The sequence below is a fragment of the Ovis canadensis genome, chromosome X (genome assembly GCF_042477335.2).
Source record: "Ovis canadensis isolate MfBH-ARS-UI-01 breed Bighorn chromosome X, ARS-UI_OviCan_v2, whole genome shotgun sequence".
NCBI classification, from domain to species: domain Eukaryota; kingdom Metazoa; phylum Chordata; class Mammalia; order Artiodactyla; family Bovidae; genus Ovis; species Ovis canadensis.
Window position 1 is genome coordinate 14097628 of NC_091727.1, and position 22052 is coordinate 14119679.

Here is a 22052-nt window from a genome sequence, read left to right on the forward strand (position 1 = left end):
ACGACTGAGCGACTGAACTATACTGAACTGAGTGTGTTTTTCATTTCACTTATTGTAGTTTGCTTTATTTGTTCTTTAGGTGTTTATTAAACATTTTTTCTTTCTTCTTAGTCTTTGCCTCCATTCTTTTTCCAAGATTTTGGATCATCTTTACTGTCCGTACTCTGCATTCTTTTTCAGGTAGATTGCCTGTCTCCACTAAACATAGTTGTTGTTCTGAGATTTTATCTTGTTCCTTCATCTGGGACTTATTCCTCTGCTGGTCTCATTTTGTCTGACTTCCTGTGATTGCGATTTCCATTCTGCAAGCTGCAGGGTTGTAGTTCGTTTTTGCTTCTGCTCTCTGTTCCCTTGTGGATGAGGCCATTCTAAGAGGCTCGTGCAGGGAATTCCCTGGTGGTCCAGTCGTTAGGAGTCCACACTTTTACGTGTTGAGTACACGTGTTCAGTTCCTGGTTAGGAAACAGATTCCACAAGCCATACAGCATGGTTAAAAAAGAAAAATTATTTAACAGGCTCGTACAGGCTTCCTGTTAGGAGGGACTGGTTCCTGCCAACTTGTGGGCAGAGCTGAGTCTTGTGTCTCTTTTACCGAATCCAAGTTTGCTCTGGTTGCTATGACAGGCCAATTAACCGAGAAATGAGGTGTTGAGGCAAGGAATACGAGTTTCTTTGGAAAGCTGACAGACTGAGATGACAGACTACTGTCTCCAAAAAGCCATCATATCAGGGTCTGGATGCCAGGTTCTTTTTATAGAACAGAGATGGGAGAAGGTGGGGAAGTCAAGTAAAAGTTCCATTAATCTTGCAAATATCTCCTGGAATAGCCAGCCTCGTGGAGAGGATGCATTAATTCCTTCCTGTAGCCATCCACAGGTGGACAGGGCCTGGAACAAAGGCATTTTGGTTTAACATTCAGGCAGTGGGGCAGGGTTCCCCAAGGCAGCCCACTATGTATGGACAGTATCCTTTTCGTGAACAAAAGCCATGGGGAAGCAAAAGTTAAAGGAGAAGAAACAGAGCCAGCGTGGAGTCAGTTCTTCCCAGTAACAGTTGTGCACTGTCAGTGTCCATTCCACAGTCTTGTAGAAAAGGGGGCCATGACCATTCTAATTGCTTCCTGTTGCGTCTTGTCCGATAGATGTCTCTGGGAATGTCTGCCATCAGTGCCAGTGTTCCAAATGTTGCTGCTTTTGTTCCTATATGGGAAGTGTCTACTTTACACCTGTACAGTTAAACAATATTCACAACCTAAAAGTTAAGAGTTATGTTCTTTTCAGTGGGAATTTTGAGGACTTAAGGCCTGAGAGGCAGCTGCTCAGGTAAAGAATTTAGCAACTTTTCTGTGGATGTGAAGATACAAGAGTCAGGGCTCATTGAAATCATTTCCTTGACATGTACCTCAGGTATCTGGGGCCTATAATCCTGTATTGTCATATCCCGAGTTTCCTCAGGACTCACCATAGCAAGTGGCTGAAGTCTGATGGCTGCTGGATAGGAGACATTCTTCTCCTTCCTGAGTGTCCTAGGGCCCACCAGCTCATGTTGGGCAGGGGGCTGCAATTGCTGATGGCTGATATGGCAGGAAATATTCCATTTCTCAGATCCTCCCCTCTTGGTCAGGAATTTAACCAATATTTGGGAGACAGTTTATGATGAAATTTTGTCCCATGACACTGGGTGGCCCCTCCCAGATCAGGCAAAAATACTTAATATGCCACTCCAGGTGCTAATTTTTGGATTCAGTTCAGTTGCTCAGTCATGTCCAACTCTTTGTGACCCCTTGAACTGTAGCACATCAGGCTTCCCTGTCCATCACCAACTCCCAGAGCTTGCTCAAACTCAACATCTATTGAGTCAGTAGACCCCCATCAATAATTAATGATTCTCTAGATCTAATTATGATCCAGGAGACATTTTCACTTATTGCTTCTTCCCATACCTAGAATCACACTATTACAGTTATTTTATGTTATCAATGTAATGTATTTCCTTAAGATGTTTAGCAAGAGAAGTTTCTTTGAAGGCCTGTTTGCACACTTGGTACTATGATAGACAACTCATCTTATAAATGAGGCAGGATATAAATAATGCAGCGAGCAACATTTACGAAAACATAATGCAGCGGGAAGACACAAAGCACAAACATTTTGGAGACAAGAAACAAAACAGTGATTCATGTAACTAGTTGTAATCCAGTTGTAATAATCAGGCAACGGTTAAAAGTAAAAAAAAAAAAAAGATCAGACATGGAGTCACTTCTTTCCTGTAAGACCTCTAGTGAGCAAGATCATGTGAAGGGGTGTGTTTAGTGGGCACCTGTGGGCTCAGGAAGACTTCATGCAGACTGTCTGCATGGACTGTGTTGCCACCCCATTGTTTGGTTTGAGGCATCCCAGCATTGGAACCTATAGGCTATTGGGAGGGACCAGGTTTTAGTGAGGAAATGGCGGCCTGCAGGAGGGTTCACACCCATGAATACTCTCCAGAACTACCACCACCAGTGTCTTTGTCCCCACAGTGAGCCATAACCACCCCGTCTCAGCAGGAGATCCTCCAGTATTAGCAGGTGGGTCTAACCCAGGCTCCTATGAGGTCACTGCTTTTCCCCTGGGTCCTGGTGGTCACAAGATTCTGTGTGTCACTATTGAGAGTGGAGTTTCTGTTTGCCCCAGTATTGTGGAATTCTTACAGTCAAATCCCGTTGGCCTTCATAGCCAGATGCTCTGGGGGCTCCTACTCCCAATGCCAGACCCCCAGGCTGGGGAGCCTGGTGTAGGCCTCCGAACTTTCACTCCTGTGGGAGAACCCCTGTGATACAGGTATTTTCATTTGTGGGTCACCCACCTGGCATGTATGGGATTTGATTTTTACCGTGCTTGTGCTCATCCTACTGTCTCCTTATGACTTCTTGTTTGTCTTTGGATATAGAGTATCTTTTTTGGTCAGTTCTAGTGTTTTATTCTCAATGGTTATTCAGCAATTAGTTGTGATTTTGGTGTTTTCATGAGAAGAGATGAGCTCACATCCTTCTACTCTGCCATCCTGTCTCAGCCCTCAATCAGAAATGTTTCATTTTTTATAAATATTTTTATGCCTTCTAGGTTTCATGTTATACTTAAAAAGGTCTTTCCTTACTTAGGTTTTGTGTTTCTTCATTTTGTTGTTTTTAATCCCCCTATTCCTGAAACTTACATGGTTTTAAAAAAAATACACACATTTAAAGCTCTTACCTATCTGAAATTCTTTCTGGTATAAAGAATGAGCTGAAGATCCAACTTGGTTCTTTTACAGATGGCTGGCCAGTTGTCCCACACCACTTATTGCATTTTCCCATGCTGTTTTGAAATGCTTGCTTTGTTTTAAATTTCACTATCTAATTAACTCTGTTTCCTTGGCCAGAGGAATGGATTTTAACTTTACTAAGAGAATTATTTCTCTACCCACCTCTCAGCAAGCTGATACAAAATTCTTTTTTCTCAGGATCCTTTCAAGTATAGCTACCCACCACTTGTAGATGATGATTTCCAAACACCATTGTGTGAAAATGGGCCTATTGCCAGTGAGGATGAAGCTTCAAGTAAAGAAGATATAGAAAGTGATGGCAAAGATACCTTGGAAACAATTTCTAATGAAGAACAAACAACTCTTCCTAAAAAGGTAATTTTAACAAAAAAAATTTGAGAGACAAAAGATGTGATCTCATCCCACCAGCTGGCTATGTGAATTTAGATAATTCACTAAACTTGCTGCCCTTCTATATCTTGAAATGTAAAAAGAGCAAGGATGACACTAGCTGACTGTTAGTACCACTACATTATATAAAAGGCTGATTCCATGCTTTGTATAAAAACACCTTGAAAGAATCCTTTTATCCAAAAAATGTTTTATCTAAAATAAAAGTAACTTAAAACATACCCTTGATCTACCCCCTCTTTGTCACTTTTAAAGAGCACTGAGTTGTTATGTTTTAATATCAGGAACTTGATAGAGATATAAATATATTCTATGTAGAAAAGATTTTAAAATACATAAGGGAGGGGAATTCCCTTATGGTGGTCCAGTGGTTAGGATGCAGTGCTCTCACTACCCAGGGCCCAGGTTTAATCCCTGGTTGGGGAATTAAGATCCCACAAGCTGTGCAGTGTGGCCAAAAAAACTAAAAATAAAAAGACTCTTAAGAGAAAGACCATGTTACATTTTCTAAAGGGGCTTCTTTATATAGTAGGCACTCAAATATAGGTTAATGATCTGATTATTATATCTAAATTATATATTTAACATATAGTAAACCTAGCTTAAAGATTATAATTTGGATCGAGTCACTATAATGCTTACTTTGTGACCTAATGAACTGCCTGTCACTGCCTGTGTGAAACTCAATTTTTTTATCTTTTTTCATATATATATATATATATATATATATATATATATATATATATATAAAATTTGTCTTTAGGGTAACATAATGGAACCTACTTCCAAAGCAGATGAGAATGAAAAAGTTGATTCCAAAATGAAAACTTTCAAGAAACCACTGAGTGTGTTTAAAGGGCCCTTATTACACATCAGGTAACGGCTGAGGATTTTATTAGCTATGCTTTTGTAACATATCTTGATTGTTTTGAGAGAACTGCAAAGTTAAGAAAATTTCTGGACTGTTTTTGAAACTGTGGAAATGTAAAATTAAGGGGTATCTGAAGACTTACCTTGGTTTTCAAACATAGTGGATATTTGTAGCTACCTTTTTATTATTTATTCTGTTGAGTTTGTTTAAAAGGCCTTTATCCCACATTAGGTAAATAATGAATACTCCCATATTAACAACAAATCTGAATGACATGCATTTTTCTCATTTTATTGATAGTGTTTGACTTGCATAAGTTTGAGGTTGCCAGAAATGACACTGAAGTAGCCTTTTATTAATTTAACCTTCCAAAACTAAAGCTGAACCAGAAAAATAGGATTTTTACCAAAGCCAAATTTCAGCACATCTCTATTTTTCTCTCCAGGGTGTTCAGTCCAAAAAATTAGTATCATTTCTTTATCATTATGTAGAGACCTTTCTCACTAATGATGCTTTGGGTTGGTAAATGTATATAGCCTTATTTAACAGTGCTTTATCAACTGTCTTTAGTAACGGCCTCCTGTATCATTTTATATCCCTTTACTTGAAACCTTTCTATATAACTGTTAAAGACTCATGAACAGTAGAGCCAGACATTTTAAAGATCAAATTTGAAACTCTCTAATTGACAAGATTGATTTGTTGACACATATTTTGATTACTGTTATATTTGGATTTATCTTCACCATCTGCATGAGTGTGTGTGTGGCGGGTACAGGGGGAAACACACATGCCTGTTCTCCTTTCCATGGTTTTGTTTTGTCCTTTTCCCTGCTTCAGAATTTTTTTCCTCATTTCCCCCTGTACTAGTTTGCAAGCTAGTTTTTTTTCCTCTGGAGGCCTGTCACAACCTTAGTTCCTGGGCTACTGCTATTGAGATATGGCTGGAAGAGCCAGCTAGGGAGAAAGCCAACTCTGCAGTGCCCACCAGAAAATCACAGTGCTTTTCCTCCACAGACCTGGGGACCTAACCAGCTTCTGTCTCCCCAGACCTTTTCATGGTTTTTGTGCTGGGTACTGAGAACAGTTGAAGACAGAAACTTCCTATCTTTTCTGTGGTATATTTCACGTGGGTTTTTAAAGGAAGCCAGCAGTCATGCCAATTTATCTCTTGTCCAAAGCTAGGCACAGCTCTCCAGGGAGAGCTCTTATTTAACAATGTGTGTCCTCTACACAATTCCTGATATAAAATGAGTCTGTTTAAAGATGGAGCTCAAAGTCAAGGGCTATCTGGCAAATTCACCTTTTTATTTAAAAATCATAGTCCTTTGTACTGTTTGGAGAGGCACCTGATACAATTTAAATTTAGCTCATGTAATTAAATTACACAAACTTTGCTTGAGTCTTTTTATTTTTATTTTAGATCATGGGCATTACAGTGGCTAATAACAGTAAAAATTGCATTTTGAAGCTTACTGATTTTTTTGACCAATTTTCCTGTAGTTCCCACGGCAAATCTTATGTTATTCTCCTTCCATGTTACTTAGAAAAAAACTATAGTCAGGAATTATTCTGTTACTTAAATATATCTCTGACTTTTTAAAGTTGGTGTATAGATATGTGCCCCATTCTAATGTTTGTAATTAGGTAAAGTTGAAGTGGCAATTTCTTCTCTGGTTCTTATCTGTCACCTGCCAAAGAGTTTCAGTAAATAAACCTTAAGATGGTGCTGGTTACAGGACTAATTCAGAATCCTCCTAATTCTCCCTTCTGTTCCTGCCTATTTTTCTTTTAGATCTTGGGGGAAACCATAGGACTTTTCAAATAGCATGCATTCAGTCAGTCAGTAAGATTAAAATACAAAATGTATTAGGTAATTGTTTTGTAATCTTCTTTGATGAAATCTCTTCATACAAATGGGCATAACCAGATATTTTCCTTCAAGCTGATGATTAGATTTGTCATTTCTTCTGAGCAATACCAATGCCTTATGCTTTTATTACCATGTAGCCCAGCAGAAGAACTCTATTTTGGAAGTACAGACTCAGGAGAGAAGAAAGCTTTGATAGTGTTGACAAATGTAACAAAAAACATAGTGGCATTTAAGGTAAATATCTGAAAGATAATTTATAAGTTATGTGTGGAAATTGAAAGATTGATAATTTTGAGCTTGCATGTTTTTATTTATGATATTTTTAGGCTTGTTAAACTGCCTTTTAGCTCTGAGCTTATCTAAAATGTTCCCTTGAGGTCTGTATCTGTCTATAATATGCAGTAATAGGATACTGTCCAAATTAGTCCCAGGGTTTAATGTTTGTTATTTAAAAAAAAAAAAACAATCCTTTTTTCATTATATGAATAATAAGAGTGAAAAATAAAGCTATAAAATCAAAAGTGCATTTCCCCCCAAGTGTGGTATATTCTGGAGTATAGTTTATACTGGATACTAACCTGATGCTGAGCAGTAAGTATAGCAGGACTGAGCCCACTATTGCCCATATGGTAGGTTTTACTTCCTTAAATCATCTACTTTCTGGATGTTCTTTGATTATCTAATGTTTTTCAATTTCTAAACACTGTTGTAAGACGTATTCTAATGTATGTTGTTTTTTGGAATATGAAATATTTATCCTGTTAACCACCTGAATTTAATAATTAACAGTTGGGCTCATTTTTTTAATTTAAGAGGAAGGCTCAGTGACAGTTGGACTGATGAATGTTTCTTCCCAATAAATTGAGGTGCTTTTTACCTGTTGATGGGAAAAGATACATTTTAACCACCAAGGTGGTTTTATAGACTTTATTAACTGGTTTTTAAAAGTCATTTTTCAACCATTTCCCCCCAAAGAGCATGAAAGTTATTATGACTACTGTCTTTACAAACAGGTGAGAACAACTGCTCCAGAAAAGTACAGAGTCAAGCCCAGCAATAGCAGTTGTGACCCTGGTGCATCAGTTGATATAGTTGTGTCTCCCCATGGCGGTGAGTTGTCATCTGAGTGGCTGCAACAGGCTATTTATGGGGGACCTAGGGCTGGGTGATGAGTCAGCAGAGCTCAACTGGAATCTCGAAACTGGACTGTCAGCAAGTCACCTCACCATACTCCGGCCAACTGTAAAACGAGATGGTTGAATGAGTCTCAGTAAAAAAACTGAACAACTAAACTTGCTGAAACTAATGCCAGCTGAGATTGAATTTCAAACCACAGAAGTCCTCATCTTTATAGGAGAGCTGCCTGTTTTACAATAGTTCCATATTATTCTTTTTCCTTAGTGGTGTTTTCTAGAACAATGCCTAAGCCACATGCCCAACCCTTTGTAAAGGTTCCTGTTTATGTATTAACTTGCCCTTTTGGAATGCAGGTTTAACAGTCTCTGCCCAAGACCGTTTTCTGGTAATGGCTGCAGAAATGGAACAGACATCTGGCACGGGTCCAGCAGAATTAACTCAGTTTTGGAAGGAAGTTCCTAGAAACAAAGTGATGGAGCACAGGTATGCTTTTTGACTCATAAGCTCTCAAACTGCAATGGGAAAAATCCCAAAGAGGGATGTGCCTACCTGGGCTAGGCAGGCATTCCTTCCTTCTTGCACTTGGCAGACACTAGGCTTACACTGTGGGCCCCAACTGCTGAAAGGCTCTAGGGTGCCCAGGTGAATGGGACCTGGAGTGGCTCTAGGATTGCTAATAACAGAGACTTGCTGGCCAGTGCAAGATTCTGGATGTGTCAAAATTACAAGCACAGGTGTTTCTCTTCCAGCAGTAAACCTTTGTAGGAATGCTCAGTTTATGTACCAGAATGTTTGCTGCAGCACTGTTTGTACTAGTGGAAAATGAAAAAGAGCCTAAATGATCATCAGGAAAGTAACAGCAAAATGCATTCGAGAATAGCCACACTAAGGAGTACTCTGCGGCCATTCAAAAGAGTGTACTATGTCTGTTTGTTCTGATATAGGAAAAAGACATCTGATATAGTATTAGGAAAAGAAAAGAACCTACTCACAGAAAAATATGTATGACACTTATTTAAGAGGAGAAAACCCTGACTGTATAGGCATTTACACATGTACATCTGTGCATGCATGCAAGTCATTTACATCTTAAAAAGATATATAGGTAAGAGAAGGTTGGTTATGGGTCTTTTTATTTTTCCCAGTGTGCCCAGTTTTGCCCCCCAAGGGACAGTTGTTGGTCATAACTGAACAGTGGGATGCTGTGGGCATCTAGCAGGTAGACACCAGGGATGCTACTCAGTGTACCCCTCTGCACAGGGTACACCACCCCCCCCCCCGCCACCGCTGAAGAATGGTGCAGCCCAGAATGTATTGAGGAAGCTCAGTTGAGGACAGTTAAGATGGCTACTCTGATGGTGTTTGAGTAGGACATAAAGGAAATGAGAGAAAGCCGTGTAGGTAACTGGGACAAGAGCTTTCCAGGTAGAGAGAACCACAAATGAAAAAGCTGTGTTCCTGGCCTGTGTGAGGAACAGCAAAGTCATTGGAGCCTAAATCAAGTAAGGTGGGTGGCAGGGGCCAAATCATTCCCATAGTGAGAACTGCTGACTCTAAGAGGAGGAACCATTACCTGGTGCTGAGCAGAGCCACGAGGTAAGTGACTTACGTAAAGGATTCCTCTGGGAGGCTGTGTAGAAAATAGACTGTGGGCAGACACTTAAATAGAACCTCCTATATGCTAGTACTGGCGTAAGTGTGTTACTCATTTATTCATTTAGTTAGTAGGACAACTCTGCGTGCATGCTTGGTCACTTCTGTCGTGTCCAACTCTTTGTGACCCCTATAGACTGTAGCCCGCCAGCCGCCTCTGTCCATGGGATTCTCCAGGCAAGAATACTGGAGTGGGTTGCCATTTCCTTCTCCATAGGGTCTTCCTGACCCAGGATCAAACCCGTGTCTCTTAATGTCTCCTACACTGCCAGGTGGGTTCTTAACCACTAGCGCCACCTGGGAAAGTTAGGTATAGGTAATTATTTTTCTCTATAGATGAGAAGCTAGGAAGTCTATTAATGGCTGTGGTTGATTTTAATCTACAAAAAAAAGAGGTTATGTAACACATAATGACTGAAACAGAATGTGAGAGGACCCATACTAAGAAAGAATGTTGGAGAGGAAGCAGGGCCCAGAGGAGGAGCTTGGTCACCATTGTAAAACCACAGGGAGAACATTGACCTGATGTGAAATGCCTTGGACGAGATTATCATTTTCAGGTCATTCATAGGTAAGAGAGCAAGAAAAATAAGAAAGGGTCTAGAAAGACAAGCTGTATTTCCACTAGGCTAGGTCTGACTTTTCCCCAGTGAAAGAGGGTAAAAGTTACACTTAGACCTAGCCTAGAGGAATATTTAGTGGCCAATCAAAGGAGGACAATACAGGGAGTCAGGAGGGAAACCAGTAAGTGAGCTGCGCCCTCAAAACCCAGGTTAGAGTATGTTTCATGAAGGAGCAAACTGCTACCAGTGTCTGTCAAAGATGACATGTGAGTGGTGGCCACTGCTGATGACATCATAGAGGTCACTGATGACCTCACAAGGATCAGTTTAGTTGGCAGGAGTCAACTGCCAAGAAACATAAGTAGAGAGTCTCCTGAAGGTTTGGCTTATTTAGGCAGGACCAGGGTCATCTTTAGAAGGAAGAACGTGTTGTGTTTGGGGTTTTTAGTGGGAGCTGTTTGAGCACTGTTTAAAACCACGGTAAGAACAATTTCAGAAGGAGAAGCTGACCTTACAAGGTAAATCACTGACCATGAAATTCCTGAGAAAGAAGGAACAAAACCTAGAACCCAGGTAGAGGTCAGCCTTAAGTCAAGAGGGAGAAGGGAACACAGATCCTAGATAAGGCTCGTGCTGGTTGTGATGTGTTTTTAGGTTGTGATGTGTTTTTAAATGGAGTATTTAGATATTTAAATTTCAAGTTATATTACAAGAGGGCCTACTTTTGAAGTGCTTATGAAACCATACCTTAAAATTACCAGGTTTTTTTCCTAGTCTTGTTACATATGAGTTGTTTTGTTGTCTTATTTTGTAAATCAGTTCCTAATGGCTTGCTGTTCTATAACTGTCAAAAGAGAATCCATCACTTACAGAAACAGGGAGACTTGGTGGTTTAGCACTGAAGGCCAGGTGAGAGCACTGCTTCCCATGTAGAAAGGGTGGTTTCCTTCAGATCCTTAGATTGGGTGAATTCTATTGAATACTATTAAATACCTTATATAAAAGAAAACTTCTCATAGGTTATTGAGGACTGTGTATAATTGTGTTCTTTGATTGTGCAATAAAGCTAGAAGATGTAGGAAAGGGAAAATAATTTCTCCTCTACCCTTCTAAGTTCTTGGCTAAGACCCACTGTATAAAGGACAGATGCACAGGAGAGAAACAGAGAAACAGAAGTTTCATAACATGGACACCTCCTGTAAATGCGGGAGAAACCTAGGAAAACTAAATTACTCACCCAGATGGTGCAGGCCATCACCACCTCCAGCTGAAGACCAAAGAAAGCCAGTTCTGAGATGCTGTCAGGGAAAGCACGGTAAACATGGGTAAGTAAGGCTATTGTGCCAATTGAGGCAAGTTCCTCTCTTCTTGAGGTCCCCAAAGTATCCTGAGGTTCCTGAGCTTGCCAGGAAGTGACTTTCCTTACTCCCCTAGTAAGGCTGTCTGAAAACAAGGTACCAGGTGAGTTTTTTCCCCAAGTGTCTCTAGTTCCTTACAGCCATCTGCTCATACCTGTCTTTATGCATTTCATTTTCAATATGACATTTGAGTCATAAACCTTGATAATATAACCATGTTTCCAATTGTGTCCTGTTACAAGGGGAACAGATTCTCATTGAACGTATGTAAATAACTGTATCACCATGAAAATGAGAATATCACTAAGTGTTTCCAGATTTTGGAGGGATCAGGTATGGAAAAACATTGTCTCAATTCTGCTTACAAAGGTATAATTTACCAAATTGCAGTAAATCACAGATACCATAAGAGAAAAAGTTTTCCTTAAATCTGGAGAAACAGAACATTGTATTTCTAACCAAAAGTCATAAAAATTATAATCATTTTCATCAGCTTCATTCAATTCCATGTTATTAATTTTTGTTCTGCTTGAGTCCAGTTTTTCCATTAGTTCTGGAAATTCCTACCCAGTTCAGTTTTATAATTTTGAAGTTATCAGAAACCTGAATCCTACAGTATTTGTCAGAGTCCTTTTTGTGAGTCTCTTTGAAGATGAAACATGTATCTCTACAAATACAATCAAGAAGGTTTAGTATTCTTATTTGACAATGTGTCTCACGTAATTGGGGGCGTCCCTGGTGGCTCAAACAGTAAAGAATCTGTCTGCAATGCGGAAGACGTGGGTTTGATTCCTGGGTCAGGAAAAGCCCCTGGAGAAGGAAAGGGTAACCCACTCTTGCCTGGGAAATCCCATGGAGAGAGGGGCCTGGCGGGCTACAATCCATGGGATCACAGTCGGATAGGACTGAGCGACTAACACTTTCACTCACATAATTTAATCTATCAAATAAGCCTAAATGGTTTAATATATTTTTATAATGAGAGAAAAAACATCTTTCCACAGAGGCCCTGTGGAAAGTCCCAAAGTTAGTTAGAGGTCAAAAAGATTTCATTTAGAATTTGATGTGGGGAAGCTTGTCAAAAATATCAAAAGGTTTGGACACTTGACTAAATAGAATCATAAATTATTATGGAACAATACTTACATATCCAATTAACCAAAGTGACAGTTAAATTTCAAAGGCAAATACAGATGGTCACATAGTTGTGACCAAAACTTAGCTCTTAATCTTTAAAAGACTGTTTGCTAAAGTCTTGATGATAAAGATAACTAGAAACACAGGAAATCATTTTAATACAATAAAATCTTTGATTTCTAGGCAGATTACTTAGAAAGGGTAAAGAAAAACCTTTCACAATCTCCTAGTGGGGGCAGACCAGTAGTCTAATAAAACTGTCCTTTAACCAATAAATGAAAGAAAATTTGTTTTATGTACTTACACTATTAAGCTTATTTTTAAAACCCTTAAAACAAATTTATTCAATTTTAGCGCTCTTGACTATGCAAGGTAACATTTTCTCTTCCTCTCTCTTCCCAGCTTTCTATATGCCTTTAGTTTGTCCTTTATTCTCCTACTTTCTATTCTGAAATAACTAGCTTTACTTTAGGATATAATTACTTTCACTTCTCTTAGTCAAAAATATCCCAACTCTTGCATACGGAGTTATTATACTTATTTCTAGTATTATAATTTTCATAACTCTTAGAAACTAATTTCTAGTGAAAACAAGCACTTGCAGTCTGTTACACCAGCATTCTTTAAACTGGCAAATTTATGAATATAGTTCATCATTTCTAGAAACAGATGTTTCCTCCTAGAATAGTTTTTTAACATGGCACAAGATATGACTATGTCTTATGTATCCAAATATCTTTCATTCTGTACTAAGAAGCCCAAAGTAGATAAACCTATGTTTAGTAATGTTTCAGTATTTTATCTTATTTGGAAATGACCTAGATATTCAATTAATTCCCTATCATTTAACTTAGCAAAACTCTCAACTCTCAAGCAATCAAAGATATTTGGAAAACTATTTTTAAGAAATATAAAACATCCTCAGTGCTGAGAAGCTCACCTACAAACTTTTATCCCTGTGACTTGTTAGGTCAAGTGATTTAGATAGAATTGTTCAGTCTACTCATAAAAACATCAAGGCACAGTGTCAGCCATCATCCCAAGCTGTTTTTCTTGCTGACAGATTTTGTAACAGAGCTAACATGAGCTTATTTGAGTAGTAAGTCCAGGTAGAATAAAAGTTGCATCTCTTGTTGTATTCATCTTGATGACGTTGAATTAAACCAACAAACTTAACCCAGCTTTTTATTTACCAAAAATTATCCCAGATCACATGAACTTGGAAAAAAAAAATTGGGGTTTCTATATTTGAGAGTTCTAGGAATATTTAATTTGAAAACCACTTTTTTTCTTTATGCCACTTAAATAGAACTTTTATGAATTAGTTTTTACAGTACCATGCAGAGATAGAAAAGTACCACACATTTGTTAACACATATATAAACACATGTAAACAGATGCAAACAGATCTTAAAGCTTTGGTTCTAAATTTTTAGCCCTGGTTTTTGGTACAGTAACACAAAACTCACTGGCTTATAAAAGAACAGGTGAATCCAAATTGTGTTTCTGGCAGCTGGAGTAAGTTTACCTTCTCAGGGTGCTAAGATATATTTAACTGATATATATATATATATATATATATGTATGTATGTATGTATATGTATGTTTTTTTCATTTGTCCAGTTTCAAAATAGCTCCTTTTTTGCCTTCTGATGAGAATCATTTTCCGAGAATTTGCATTTCTAAAAGCTGGCTATCATGTCCTAAAGAAGGTGGGGACAGAAAATTTACATCACAAAGGCACTGAGAAAGTATCTTTAAGTTTTTTGCCTGGAGTTTTGGGGGTACTTTGCCTAATATCAGAGGTTTAGAGTAATTACCATATAAGTTTTTCCAAGTACAGAACAGTTCTATTTCCAGTGTCCTGGTCTTTGACAATGCCTACAGGTATTTCAAGATATTAATAAATAGGGCAGGTTTTCGAACTGGTTAGGATAAGTGAACACTGAATTGCTTCTAGAGCTGAATTTCTGGCTTTGTAAAGATTTGCAGGACAAAGACAGTTGCTTTCAATGCCTCAAAAAATTGGATTGCAGCCTGAATGCTATCAAGGGACTGACCTGCCCATCCAACTACATTTTCTTCAATTTGCTTTATATCAGGGAGAAGATTTCCAATTAAGATGGAAATCAAATGATTTCTGTGTTCTGGAGTTTCAGGGCTTAATGCAGCATGCTTTACAAAATTCAGATAAAGCATTCAACAAGGCCTTTGAATGCTCTCCTTTTTCTGAGTGCACAATTCAGCCTTGGACCAATTCACCTTCAGGGAGGGGGTGGGGGAAGCCTTTACTATTGCTTCTATCAGCCTCTGAATATTGGTTTATCCATTTCCTGATAATTTGGGAGGAACTGTGGTCATATTTCCTGTGTGAGTGTACCTGTTTTCCCCAGGGGGCCATCTGGTGTATGTGATAACTACAGTATAATTGTGGATGTTAAGAACACCCCTGCACAGCCAGTCAAGGTCCCTGGGAGCGAGGAACTGATCTTTTTAACTCTTCTCTAAATTTGATAGATATGTTCTAAAAGTGGAGGTAAAAAGAACTTTGTCATTTCATCTTGCTAAGGATGTCCCTAAGCTGACTGCCATACTCCTTCATGTCCTCCTTTCAAGTTAGTCTTTCCCTAGATAGCAAAGAAGTTAATTGTTTAGGATGAGAGCTCTGAAACATGTTAAACACTAAAAGTTTCTCCAATTCGAAAGATCCATCATTTGGCCATTGATAAGTAACATCTTATGTTACTTTCAATAGCAACCCACACCAATAAGCCTTTTGATGGCTTAACCATGGATGCAAGAGGCATCCCAAAACGGGGTGCTTTTAAAGATGCAGCCGTCACAAAATTCAGAAAGCTCACTTCCAGAGTTAGCCTCAGGAAGCCAAGACCTTCACTGTCACATGTGCTAAGGACAGTGTTATGAGAAGTGTCTCCAGTTTCCCACAAGAATGTGGTAATGCTCTCAGTTACAAACCTCCTCATCTGTGACACCGGGTGGGCGCTGTAGGAACAGGACTTCTCCCGCACTAAAGGAGGCAAGGTTGCAAGGACAAGGGCCCTTTATGCCAAACTCCCACAACAGCTGGAAGGATCAGAGAAGGCCACTTATCACTTTGTGTCTTGGATCCCCAGCCTATGCAGTTGGTCATGAGATGCATGTAGATACGAGCATCATCTAGCTGGCAGCGACCAGAGAGAATACTCTCATTGGTCGTAAAGCCAAGCTCTCAGGACAGAATGATACAAAAGCAAAGTCTCACCTGTCCTGTGGTTCTCCTTATGCCAAACACCACAAAAGATAGAGATAAAACAACCACCATCTCTGGGAGGAAAAAGGACCAGTAGAAAACAGAAGTCCTGAAAATAAAAGTCTCTACCAGAGTCATGACACCTAAGGAACTAGCTGACACTTATCTTCTCCTGCTAATCTCTACTTGGAAAAGAAGGGGCAAGGTGAAATGTTTACCTTCGTCTCTCAGCTGCCCCCAGAGTGAAATTCGGGAGAGAGGACTGTAGTAAGAATCCTTACCCTCTCTGGCTTCTTCCGTATTTCCAGGGTCTCATTTGCAGGGTCCCAAGCGAGGATGGTGTCCCGGCAGGTCCCATGGGAGATTGCCAACCTGTAGGAGAGGAAAAAGACTTCACCCTTTACTTTTTTGGGTTCTTGACTGAGACATCCCCCAGCCTGCATAATCATAGACAGATGAATAGAAGAAAACAGGAGAAAAATAGAAGTTAAATAGCATGTATAACTCCTGTATACTGGAGGGATACCCAGGAAAACAGTGAAACTCCCTGAAGTGGCCCATGACATCACCTTAAATATCTCCAACTTTGTTAGGGGTGAGGGACTGGGAGGTGAGCAGGACAAGCATGGTATACACAGGTAAGGTTGTCCCACATACTTAAGTCCCCACCTTCTCCACTGATAAGAGTGTCCAGAGGTTTAGAGTCATCCTCCTCTTTCTGCTGTAGAGAAGGTGACTTCTTGTGTAAACTGTAAATGTCTCTCACAGAAAGGTAACTGCTCTTCAGTCCATGGGGTCATGGACTACATTGCTGCAGTCCCCGGGGTGGCAAAGAGCCAAACGCGACTGAGCTGAACTGATTCAGTTTCCAGAACTTTTCCTGTGTCTGCTTTTTCTTAGAGAATAACCAGCTCAAGATAAACCATGTGCCACAGAGGCATACTTTGAGGGGATGCCAAATTCTGCTGCCCTTCGAAGATAAATACACACTGAGTGGCTCCGTTAGGTATCTCTGGGCAGAGAAGTGAATGCTTTCCCCTCTGTGACACACTTCTGTGTTTACTTTTTTCACCTTATATTTTACTTTTTTAATAATTCATTAACAGCTTTAAGAAGTTACGTTTCCCTTGGATTTTCATAGGTTACGATGCCATATTGTTGACAGCTATAAACCATCTAGTCTTACATGGAAAGATCACGCCTTTAACATGTCAGTTAAAACCAGCGAAGACCTCTGCCATCAGGTAAGTGTTCTTTCTTCCCAACTAAAACAGTCCTTAATGTTAATCAATATTAGAAATCCATTTTTCCCCACTGACATAAGGAAACCTTTTGGCATAGACATGACAGAAATGCTCTCCTCTTCGTGAAGGGAAACCAGATCAGAAATGGTAAGCGGTGAGTTACTTTCAGAGAGCTGTTTCTTTCTGAAAGCTCATTGAAAAACATGATCTCCCAGAAAAGGTACCGTGTAGTGCATTTACATTTGAAAAAGGTGGAGGGCCTCTTTCTGAAGAGTTGGTTTCAGTACCTCCAGGAAATCATAGCTTTGCTCCTTTCTCAACTTGAAAATTAGACCTTTTCGAAACAAGAATAAAGAGAGGCACATCTCACCAGCCAAGGCTAATTCCTCATCGCCTTTCCACCCAGCCTCTCAGAGTGCACGGACTCTCCCGTACTTGTTTGTGGGGTTTCTAATACTCGTTTGTCACGCACATGATTAATGTACTGATGCAAACCTTTCATCCTCTTTTCCCTCTTCAGCTCAGTCGTTTGGTAGCGAGCACTAGGAAGCTTGAAGACCAAGTCCAACAATGTATCCGGTTCCAGCAGCTGCTACTTGCCCTAACTGTGCTCTTGCTTACCTTTATGGTTTCTTTCTTCTATCTGTTGCACGGTTAAAGAAGTGGGCCTTAGTGGGAGCAAGTGTCACACATCTGTGCTTCCACCAAGGAGATGTACGGCATTTAGGGGCAGAATTGAAACATTCTTGAAATAAACTAGTCGAATAAGCAAACACTGAAGAGATTGATTATGAGAGTCTATGGGTAGTAGTCAAGTAAGTAAAGGCATAGCTGTTGTGTGACTTAATAGTTTACAGATAATTTATTTTCCCCTCCTGAATACTTTTAAAGCTTGTTTTATCATATATATATATATATATATATGTTTATATATATATGTATGTATGTATATGTTAGCTGAACAGAAAAGTAACTTGCTTTGTTGCAGCCAAAACACGTCATCTGCTTTTTTTTTTTTTAAACAGTTACTATAGCTGAGCCAACTTAGTTTTTCTATACTGTGTATATAGAACAATGTATATTGAAAAAAAAAGACGTACTTATACAGAGTCATTTCTGTAACCAGGACTTTGTCATTTTGAGAACTACTAACACGTGCTAGTTGATGATCTTTTGGAATGTACAACTACTTAATGCCAAACCACCTTTAGCGTTTGTTTCCTATCCATCTTCCTTAAAGGCCTCCCTGCCTTTTATTAATCTCAGACTTTGTATTGAACAATCACATTCTCATTGAGGTAGGCCTGGGGAACTAAGTCTGGTTGGATTTTCTCTGAAATCTGTCAGTAACATCTGGAAGGAGAACCTCTCCAGTCCTTTTTATGCAGTTTCATGTTGCTCTCTGGCTGAACACATACCTTTTTGCTTTACCGATTAGAAAGGCCTGATCCTCCATTGGACCATCTTCACCTTCTTTTCTAAATGAAAGGAGTTAGATAAACATATTTTTTGAAAAGTTAATTTTTGAAAAAGATGCCTAGCAGTATAATTCATTTACATTTCAGTTTCTTGTTAAAATCAGGCATGAGAGGGGAACTTGACAAAAGACTCGAGTATTTAAGGGGGGGGGAGTGAAACTTAGGTTGTCAGTTCTCCATTTTAGAAGTGAAAAATATTACTTGGTGATCGACTGTCCAACCTTCAGACCAAGGTTAACTGACTTGATCTTCCACCTTTGTCAACAGCAATACTGAGGACAGTTCCTCAATTCCTAACATGAAACACCTCGCAGGAGCAGAGCCTAATAAAAGTAGTTTGTTTTCTCATCAGTATAACCAGTTTGGGTCCCTGTTGCTTCACATGTAAATCTACTTTATATGAAAGACAAAACATGGTCTGTAAAATAAATTTTGAGTTGTGATGGAGCCACGTTTGGAGAATGTTTTATTCTGAGGTTGCAGTGTTGGCGGCTTTCATCTTGAGAACTTGATGAATCCAAAATGGCATTATGAAGAATGAAAAGAGAGACTTCCTTGAAAATTGGCCTAGGAAATAAAACCTTAAATGGATACTGGTCTGATACTTTGTCTTAATTTGGGTTTTTCTGTTTCAGTTTGTCACCTCCAGACGTGAAAGTGACTGCAGTCCACCCTAAGTACTGTTCATAGTTTCTCCCTGTGTGCACAGCGGTTTCCCCTTATATGGTAGATCGCTGGCTTTACTATAGTCTAATCCCAAATTGTCTATGTGTTTTGTTCTTTTGCAAATAATGTGGAAATAGTCAAAATTGGAAATGTATTATGTTTCATGTGAAAATTACATAAACTCACTAAAATGTTTTTCCCTGATGTCTGGCCAGTTGAATTTAATAACATATCTTGTTAACATTTGTGTGTCTATTAAATGTGACTAAGCAAAATGTACTGAAAATTAACCATAAAATCAAAGGTATCTAAACTTTTGTACTTGTCTTGATTGGTTACATATATTTATATTTGATTTTATTCTGTCTTCCTTTGATTTTATTTAATCACGTTTGTATGATTATTTTGAGTACTCTATAATTTTTTAATATGTCATTACCTGTTTATGACCAGATTACCAAGGACCAACATTTAGATTTAGAGTGTTTTCACTTGGGAATTGAAATTCACAGTTTCCATGAAAACATTAATGAAGTATCATTATAGGCAAGTAGCCTAAAAATACAATTGCTGGTAAACCTAGTCTCAAATTTCATAATATACCATAACTGTTTTTATATCTTGCCACTAATTTTGACTGGATTTAATAGCACTTTATTGTACAATTGCGAAAAAAAAAAAATATATTCCTAGAATTGTTGCCAGTGTAATTTCTCTAATGTTCTGGTGCTTTTCATATATTTTCAGTATTTTTATTACTATATTGGTATTTTCTTTGTATAAATTGATCAAAAGAACATGCTTTCTATTTTAATATGTTTTAGAAAAATAATTACATTTATGCAATAAATATCATCAGGAAAAACCTCTGGTCTCTAATTCATAAAGCATCTTAAAAAATCAATGCTCAGGCTCACACTGACCTTTCAAAAATCACATTAATTTCTCCTGGACCTGCTTACCTTTTTATAAGGAGGGCACTGCAGAATTCCAAAGACAGTTGTGGTTTCGGGAGAACCCAACCTCATTGTATCTTGTTTCTTGTCGCCCAGGGTCAGGGTCTGCTGCTCGGGGCTGCTCTCCATTTTCCTGACTCAGCATTGGCCTCACTGTCAGAGCTGGGCCTCCATTGTGGAACATACCACTAGAGCGGCCACCCAAGTGACAAATCACCCCACATCCCCCATCCTAGTACCCACACACCTGGCTGCCTGGCTGCCGGGCACGTGGCAGGAAGTCCCTGCGAGAGGGCATCAGAGTGGCTGGGGGTGGGGGCAGCCCTGGATGGGGACCGCAAAGGCCCTGGGGAGTGTGTGGGCTCCTTGCCATTGGAAAACACAACTCCCAAGTGCAGCTCCATAAAACAGAACCAAAAGGACAGGTCCATCTTCTAAACTGCAAAAGAGAGAGAGAGAACCACCTGAGAAATTAAAAATAAAGCCACTAAGACCAGTAACCTATAAGGGAGCCCCGTACCTACCTGGGACAGTGAGGGTGTGACCTTTCTCAAAAGACAGTTTTCCAGGGATCAGAAGAGCTAGAAAAAGATCAGTTACTTTACAGCAACCCAGCTCTCTAGATTTTTACGAACAACTTGAGGTTTCTTGATGTCAGCACCACATGGGTCCTCAAGAAGCACAGGGCTCCCCTTTTTCTCCTTGGACCATGAGCACAGAACGGAAATCCTCCCATCTGTCTCGACTGGGGCGGGGGTAGTAGGGAGTGAGGGGTTCTGGGTTCCAGTCCCCTCACTGACATTTGATTCCTGCGTGACTCAGGAATGTTCATTCACCTTTCTGCCTCAGTTTCCTCATCCCCAAGTGCCTGTAATCATCAGAGGACTATTTCCCAAGAGGAGTGTGAAAGGGAGGAGATCTTGCATTTAAAGCCACCCTGGAGAGGCTCGTCTGGCTCTGCTGATGGTGCCTCCACCACCTTCCTTCCCAGCCCCTAGAGCTTTTCACACTGGGGTTGGTCTTCCTGAACATCCCATCTCACTCAAAGCCACACGTCAGTGCCCCAGGCTTTCCCTGTTTTGTTCTAGCCCTTTCTTGGTCCATCACTGAATTCTGCTTTCTAGGTGAAGGGACACATGGAGAAAGCCAGTGAAGATCGGCTGCCTTGAACCCTGTGAAGGAGTATCCCCCACCAGTCAGAGGAAGGCTTGTTTTGACGTTTCCTTCCGCCATGGCACCCAGACCCCTCACAACACCGCACCCACACCCTAAACCACAATATTCCACCCAGAACAGTTTCCCCCTATATTTGTAACAATTCTATAAAATATTGCATAGGATCCTTTATATCTTCATGACAATTCCATCTTTAACACTGACTATAATTACTTCCCTGTGATGTCCGAAGATCCTCTTCCCTACCCCTCTCAGGTCCCCTGCCACACTAAGACTAATCTCTGGCACATGTTACAATATTTGAGACAACTGGTTCAGCTGGCAAGAATATAAAGAACATCTCCCTGACCCACAGAAATGAGATCATGTACCCTTTCAAGTCTTTGTAGACTTGAGAATTTGAGGGATGCTTGCAACTACCAGTTGTTCACGTTCCTTTATTTGAACAGTGTGAGAAGACATAAGATCATGTGTTTTATAAATGTGGAAACCAAAAGCTTGAGAACTCATCCTTTTTCCCAAGGTCACAGGCTAGTTGGTTTCAGAGCCAAGAGTTGAACTAGTCTCCCAAGTCCACTGCTTGTTACAACCACTCAAAACTGCCTCGACTGAGCATCAGGTTAGCATACTGAAGGACAGGTCTGATAACTTCACATTCCCTAAACAGCAAGAGAGGAAGAGGAGAGAAGATAGCATACTTGAGAAGCAAAGTTGACAAAGCACAAATAACCACTCAAGACCCCTGGCTGGAAAAGTTTCTTGGTATTCTAAGCTACAGACAGACCTCATTGAAAAGGGTTTGAAAGGTACAGGTTAATGTCCTGTTTACTTTGATGGAGGGCTGTGTTGTGCCTCATCAACTGTCAGAGAGGTTTATCTATCAGTCTATAGAAGGGCATCTAGCAGGGGGCAGCTACTAGTTGTCTCAGCCATAGTCTAGTCACCTCAAGGAGTTGTATTTAATGAAATCAAATCATGTAAGTTTTCTATTAAA

The 22052-nt window shown here is 39.7% G+C and overlaps 1 protein-coding gene across 2 annotated transcripts in view; it reads left to right on the forward strand.

The window, feature by feature from the left end:
- Window positions 1–19791, forward strand: part of MOSPD2 (motile sperm domain containing 2) — an 89790-nt gene extending 69999 nt beyond the window's left edge. Inside the window, exons 9-15 of one of the 2 annotated variants that reach the window (XM_070289804.1) lie at window positions 3484–3660; window positions 4460–4572; window positions 6578–6674; window positions 7454–7550; window positions 7931–8060; window positions 16680–16782; window positions 18896–19791. In XM_070289804.1, coding sequence (XP_070145905.1) covers window positions 3484–3660; window positions 4460–4572; window positions 6578–6674; window positions 7454–7550; window positions 7931–8060; window positions 16680–16782; window positions 18896–18937 — 759 coding nt within the window. In that variant the 3' untranslated portion in view covers window positions 18938–19791. Of the gene's footprint in view, window positions 1–3483; window positions 3661–4459; window positions 4573–6577; window positions 6675–7453; window positions 7551–7930; window positions 8061–16679; window positions 16783–17302; window positions 17556–18895 lie in introns of those variants that run through there. The other variant, XM_070289803.1, reaches the window with a different exon arrangement.
- The last annotated feature ends 2261 nt before the right edge of the window (window positions 19792–22052 follow it).